The 6747-nt window shown below is 50.0% G+C and overlaps 3 protein-coding genes across 3 annotated transcripts; 1 reads left to right on the plus strand and 2 right to left on the minus strand.

Annotated features, from left to right (window-relative positions):
• Nucleotides 1-163: 163 nt before the first annotated feature.
• Nucleotides 164-1812, minus strand: MIND_00509600 (uncharacterized protein; the record flags this gene model as incomplete). Its single annotated transcript, XM_037361887.1, has 3 exons — nt 1567-1812; nt 409-1515; nt 164-361 (listed from the first exon to the last, which is right to left on the minus strand). Exons 1-3 carry the CDS (start codon nt 1798-1800, stop codon nt 164-166), a joined length of 1539 nt encoding a protein of 512 aa, XP_037222179.1. The 5' UTR covers nt 1801-1812.
• Nucleotides 1813-1992: 180 nt separating this feature from the next.
• MIND_00509700 (uncharacterized protein) lies at nt 1993-3348 on the plus strand (the record flags this gene model as incomplete). The annotated part of the gene is made up of 11 exons (XM_037361888.1): nt 1993-2042; nt 2098-2128; nt 2178-2196; nt 2250-2327; nt 2377-2405; nt 2454-2668; nt 2722-2898; nt 2945-3056; nt 3108-3113; nt 3166-3206; nt 3255-3348. 11 exons carry the CDS (start codon nt 1993-1995, stop codon nt 3346-3348), a joined length of 852 nt encoding a protein of 283 aa, XP_037222180.1.
• A 1131-nt stretch (nt 3349-4479) lies between these two features.
• MIND_00509800 (Glycoside hydrolase family 5 protein) lies at nt 4480-6278 on the minus strand (the record flags this gene model as incomplete). The annotated part of the gene is made up of 12 exons (XM_037361889.1): nt 4480-4594; nt 4648-4855; nt 4905-5040; nt 5094-5150; nt 5201-5235; nt 5286-5340; nt 5390-5549; nt 5595-5618; nt 5667-5816; nt 5867-6023; nt 6075-6108; nt 6162-6278. The coding sequence occupies 12 exons, from the start codon at nt 6276-6278 to the stop codon at nt 4480-4482; spliced, it is 1248 nt and encodes a 415-aa protein (XP_037222181.1).
• Nucleotides 6279-6747: the final 469 nt, after the last annotated feature.

Here is a 6747-nt window from a genome sequence, read left to right on the forward strand (position 1 = left end):
ACGCGGGTCTTGGTTTCTTCACCGCATTGCTTTCATCTGGCTCCTATGTAAAATGCTTTCACATTTTTTCTTTGTATTATTCATGTAGTTCAGGACTAAAAAGGGGGGGGGAGGTAGATTATGCTATGGAATCATGCCACAATGGTCTACTATTGCGGAGAAATTAGGACGCTACGGAGTACTTTTTCAACACGTCTCGCCATGCGCCAGCATCGTCGTGGCCCATGCAGACAAGGGTGGGTTTGTTGCCTGAAGCGGGACCAAACACACGTTGGGCAACTTTGTTGATATCTGCGGATTGCAACAAGTCGATTTTGGCAGCCATTTCGTCCATCGACAACTTCCGACCGTGAACAAGGATCTGAAAATACTAAGCAACGTCAGGAAAGAAGAAAAAACCCAAGTTACCTGACGGCCAAGGTCCTCCACTTCTACGGCGCGACTCTCTAATGCCATAGTGAGGGCCGATTTGAGCTGGTTCTTGGCACGCTGGAGCTCCTCTTGGGGAACTGAGGTGTAGAGAAGAAGACTGAGCTGGTGCGCTAGAAGGGGCATGATCGCACTGGGCTTGTCGCCTCCGCGCTGTCCTTTGACGGCGGGGACGAAAGACGCAAAAAGACCAAAGAGCGACGAGTCAGAATAGATATGGTGGAACGAGGCGCAATGGTCAATTTGGGGGTAGCGGTTGAGAATGTGGGTGTAGAGTCGGCTGTACATGCCCTTTCCTGGGCCACCAGCGGAAAAGCTTCCACCGCCACCAAGAAGAACTTGCATCGTTGCAAGAGCATAGATATCGTCGTCGTGAATACCCGCCCCTTCGAAACCAAGGTAAAGGTGATTGAACTCGGCTTCAGGACTATAGATAAACCGATGTCCGCCGGTATATGAACTTCCCAGCGTCGCATTGGCCAACGCCGAGTCGTTGGATGATGGAGTTGGATAGAGATAGGATGCAGCTCGTGATTTTATCACAACAGAGGGTTGGGAGGATGAAGAGAGCGGAAGTGGAGGAACGTGTCGGGTTTGAAGGGTTGAGGCGTCAACCTCTGGTGATTTTAAGGACGAGAAGTATTGTTCTGTTAGCTCAACAAGTTGTTGGTGTGGCATCCCTGCCCCAGCAATAACCATTCTCTCTGGCCTGTACCACTGCTTCATGAACGAACGAAGCGTGTGACCGTTTATGGAGTCAATTCGCTCTTCGGCGCACATGAGAGGATTCCCGAGGCCAGTTCCGCCATATGCAACGTTATGGAGTATCTCGGGAATTATCTGCTCGGGTTTGCTAGATAGTTCTCGAATCTCGTAGCGCACTGCGTCTCGATGGACCTCAATTTCTTCGGGGAGAAATGCTGGATTGAGGACAGTGTCAGCAATAAGTGAGAGCGCTTGCGGTGTTCCCTGGTCGAAGTGGGAGGACTGGTACATCATCGCTTCTCTTGAAGATGAGCACAGTATTTGGCCGCCTAGCGACTGGACCGCGTCAGCCATTTGCTCGTTACTTCGCGTTGACGTTGTCTGTTGCAGAAAAAATGAGCGAGTGGGAGCTATAATTTATTTTTGACACACTTTGAAAGCCATTCTGTCGATGAAATGGCTTGCCCCAGATGTAGAAGCAGACTCGTAACGCGAGCCAGCATCAACATAAAGCCCAACGGAAGAAAAATGGCCAGGTGTGGCTTGAGTCGCGACTCGAATTTTGTTGGGGAGCGTTGTAAGCTCGCAGCCCGGACTGGAGGCATCGAATGAGAATGCTCGTCGCGACGGACGGCAGCGCCGAAGGGATTGTCCAGCGCGACGCATGAAGGTTTCGAGGAAGACACCAAAAACGGATCACTTTCCGTCACGCCAATCTTTTGCCCCGATTGCAACCAAGATGGGACAGCTCGGTGCATGTGAATCTATCCCTGCCTCTTTCCCTCATCCGCACCAGTTTAGGCGACTTGGACCGTGTTTCCTCTCGAGTGCAATTGCTTGCTGTTTCCTCTGACCACTATGAACGCAACCGTCGCCAACCGAGTTGGATACTATGGTCCTCCAACGAGGTGCGATGCATCTATACTTGCAAGCGACAAACACACTGAATGGAGCTCTTCGTAGTACACTAGACTGGTGCGAGAAGAACTACCAGGTACGATAGTAGCACACCATTCACCGTCCTATTCACTGGAACTGCCTAGTTTTCTTACTACATCGCCGGTATCAACTGTCTGTTCTAAACGTGTTCACCAACTAAGAAAGACTTTGAAAAGAAATGGCCAATTCATTCTCTAACATCATTACGCTTGGTGTGGCGGTTTTTGGGGCACAACTGGCGCGTCAGGAGAAGCGTCGGTCCCTCCTTGCTTTAAAATGACCCTGATGCTCATCGGAACTTAGTACCACCACGTTTCTTATTGGGGTATCTTGCAAGTTGGTTTTGGGCCACTAAAGTATGATTTCTAAGCCTACCCTAGGGAATCGCTGCCGTCGGTGCTGGTTCATTCTGGTTTCATGCAACACTCTTGTACAAAGCCCAACTCGGAGACGAGCTGCCCATGATTTGGGTCGCTGTGATGTGTCTGTGGCTTTTATTCGACCAACATCCTGGTTTCCACTTCCTCAAGACTAACCGTTCGCGACTGACGACAATTGCTGCACTACTATTCAGCGTCACATTCTCTTGGAGCTAGTAAGGCATTATTACTCTGGACCCTCGATCTCTTGTTCAAACGTTGGCTCTAGCCTGCTCTACAGGAATCCGGTATACCATCAAGTCGTCTTTGGGACACTACTCTTGACGATCGCATTTCGGGTGTACTACCTCCTGACCTGGTCCAAGTATTCGGCCCGAGTACCCGCAGACAAGCGGAAGGTTGTTGCGAAAATGTTTGGATCTGGCGCTGCGCAGTTCACATTCGCGTACGAACTACCACCCCAAAAATGCTACTCGTATAATGATGCTCAGGTTTCTAATCTGGAATCTGGATAACATCTTTTGCGATACCATTACCAAGTGGAAAGTATCGGTTGGTTGGCCAGTAGCTTTCCTTCTCGAAGGACACTCGTGGTGGCATTTCGTGAGCTACACATTCATTTGAATCTTGCTCGCATTCTGATCAGCTCTTCAGTTTACGGTGCCTCCTCCTTCTCTAACCGCATTCTGTGGAAGTTGACATGGACATATAGGCCACTGGCGTGCTATATAAGTTCATCGGGATACAATATCTGTTCGTCTCTTTCCTCGGCGAACTTCTTGCTCTGAACCTTTTTCCCAGAGTTGTTTGCCTGAAGGACGACCCCCAACACTTCACACTGCATCATCGTATTGGCCTGCCATACGTCAAGCGCATTTCGAAGCGAATGGATTAAGTAATTATGATTATCTATCGAGTGGAAGTATCTTGACCAATTCATCTACGACTTCATGACCAAAAAACGCATCTGACTTGAATGAGTGGCTGTCCCTTGGTCTCCTTCCCAACCCCAAGACGAAACACCCCAATGTCTAATCCACTAGAATGCCATAATATAGAGTTGATCAAGACTGCGACTCGAAATACTCTTTGCTTTCACATGTGGCTCTCAGAACCTTCAGTGCCTCGGTGGCTTCGCGTCCATCTATACCATGGACTTCCTCTGGCGTAATGGCGTGGAGTTTGGGGTGCATTCATAACCAATCCAAGGGGATATTGTGGGCTCAATGGTTCATCTTTCTTGTAGTTTGCGAGTTCTGGAGGCCGATCCGACAGGGCTTTTGCTCAACGGTCTCGAAACGCATCTTAACCTCAACGAACGGAAAGCCGCAAACCAGCAGCTGGCTCGGCACTCCATTCTCACCATTCACCCGCTCTAATATCAGGTGGAGAGACGACCCCCTCGCCTGCACACGCGTCGCGCGACGCCATCAACCCGAGCTCTATCATTAACGCGTCCGTGTGTTCTTTGCAGGGCATGTTGTCTCGGGTGAGAGCCTTTCGGTTGTGTGTTTCGCACGCGGGGAGGCTGGGGTGGCTTGCAATTAGTGGGTATGTCTGTTTTTTGTGCTTTTCACTGATATTCTGCTAATAGGCACTCTGGGCAAGGACTGCGGCCAAGTGTGGAGCACGTTGGGCATGGATAGGCATGGATGCCAAACTTGGCAGCCAGATGCACCAGCGGCAAATGGGTTTTCAGGATCGTTGCGGAAGTCAGCATTGGACGATTGTGAGGCCTCGAATCGGTCAAACACTTCTAAATCCTCGTGATGTTCACAATTTCTCGATCGTATATGGGAGATGAGAGGCGTTGCCGCTTGCTGGGTGGAGAACTCTCCAACCGGTGCTCAACTAACGCTGACAGTATGTATTGCAGTAGACCGAGAATGGTATATGCTCTAAAATTATGGAACGAATGTGGTAGTTGCTTTGGTGTAAGTAGACAACGATTACTTTAGTATGAATGCGTGAACCAGTCCAAGTGCGTGAATGTGTGAGTTTTCAATGAGTTGAAAACAAGGTGAAATCAGCCGCAAACGTTGGGATAAATTCGGTTGGCCGGGTCGGATGGAATCCAGCCGTTGGCGAGTCCGGACTTGTATGACCACTCCTCGGCAGCTCCAGCTTCGGTCTTCCACGTCCTGAGAGTAAATCAGCTCTACAACTTGCAAAAAAAAAACCCAATGGCACTCACCACTGAATCCAACCTTGTCCCTGCTCGTAACTGCTCACCTGCGCTTCCCAGAATTTTCTCAAAAAGGTCTTGTAGCTTGAGCTGAATGTCGACGCAGATCCACTCCAACCATTGCAGCTTCCAACACGCGTAGAGGTATCAGGATGTGTCCCATCGTATCGAGCGCCGCGACCACGGCCATTAATATACTTGGCACAGTCGGTCATGGCTACAATTGTGTAAAAATTCGATCAATTCGAGAGCTACAGAACACGCACCGGGAGTCCATTCTCCAACGATCGTCCACAGGTTGAATGTAGCGAGCGAGTTGCGCTTGCTACAGACGAGGTTAATGTGCTCTTGTTGACTCATCTGCACTTCGGTCACGTTGAAGATCGTGTAGATGTGGGTGTCCTATTATACCGAAGGTTAGACGCAGCGGGCCAGAAATGACTCGGAACTTGTACCATCGCAACGCCTTCGTAGGCAGGGTATGTCAGCACACCATTCCAATAGCTGAGAGGCTATGAAAAAGTGGGTTAGAATAGGTAGCCATGTGGAGGATTATTGCTACCTGGAATGCGTCGTGGATCATCAGGACGGTATCACCTATATGGAGCGTCAGAAATGATGAAGAGAAGGCGACAGGCGGGTTATACTTTGCCGTGATGACCCATACGGGTAGCGAACATTGCCAAAGCTGTCGTACCAGTACTGGGCCAACTGTTAACGCCCCCAAAACGAAAGCACACCACGAACTCACCTGTCTGGTGACTGCAAGGACATCTGGCCCGAAGTATCCAGCGGGTTCATTCAGTGCTTCTATGATAGGTACGTTTGCGGTGTTGTCTTTGACCATGTTGGCAATCGTCTTGATGACATTGCTGGTTCGCTGCACGTTAGTGTTATTGGTGTGCCATGTCCTTCTCAGGCGTTAGACAGACCTGAAAACGAAATACTACACGTACGGATAAGGGATACGACGACCAGAGCTTCAAAAGATGTTAGTGTGATAGTAGGACAGAAAAGCATCAACTTACTTGTCATACCCGTTCTGGCTTCCTGGGGCTCCGTGAAGGTCGATGATGAGCTTGAGTCCTTGGTTCGTGGCCCACTGGATCGCCTTGGAGAGGTAAGGAAGTTGGCCAGAAATGTAGGGTTCCCCAGGGCCAACTTCGAATGCCCAATACCTGACCTGACGATCAGCCAACTGTCGCGGACTAAAAGAAACATCGCGCACCCGATGGGCAGACGGACATGATTCAACCCAGCAGCCTTGATGGCAGCAAAATCAGCCTCCGTGATGAAAGTATCCCAGTGTTTAGTTAACGTGGCTTTGGCGATCTCCTTGGGTTGTCGCTCGCCAAAAGTCCACTCGTCAACAATGTTGGGGTCGCCTAGACAAGGTTAGCGTGCACGACGCGGCGTAAGTACTAGCTTCGGCGAACCTGTGTTGTCGAAGATAGACGGTGTGATCCAAGGCTAAAGTCACGCTGGGGTCAAAAAGTGAGAGCGACACGGAAAATGTTGCACACCTCGAGGACCAGCCAGCCACCTAAGTTGACTCCACGAACTTTGGTGCTTCCGTATGGAAAACCAGGACGGATGGCAAAGGCGACGGACAAGAGGGAAAGACCAAAAAGGGCACGCATGGTGGTTCGTAGAGGGACGGAAAACTAGAGGCTGGCCCTTTTAAAGCGGAGTGCAATGATTAATAGAGGACGGAACAAGCACCGTAATGCGCTCATGTGGCCCAAGCCAGCGACGCAACTCGCGACTTCCGGCAAGATATCAAATGAGCAGATCGACGAAGATCGACTCCGCCTATTTGTTAACATCTTGCCTCTTATTGCCAACTGTACCTTGACTTAGTGGAGCCGAAACAAAGAAAAGATTGTGTAACAACTGTGGTAGTTAACGTTGCCAGTTGAAACGTTGGTTTGCTTCAGTGTCCAAGAACAACACGCTCGGCATGCGCATGGTCACAGGCTGCAGCTGTCGGGCTGTTCGCTAACTTGTCTCTAGATTGGCTTTTTCGAGCTTGTGAAGACTCTGAAGAGCCAACCTGAGCCCCTTCCCTCCGCCGTAGCTTGAACTGGTCGGCTGCAGTGGACAATTATA

This window comes from Mycena indigotica, assembly GCF_014461135.1.
Source record: "Mycena indigotica strain 171206Taipei chromosome Unknown Mind.scaff0004, whole genome shotgun sequence".
NCBI classification, from domain to species: domain Eukaryota; kingdom Fungi; phylum Basidiomycota; class Agaricomycetes; order Agaricales; family Mycenaceae; genus Mycena; species Mycena indigotica.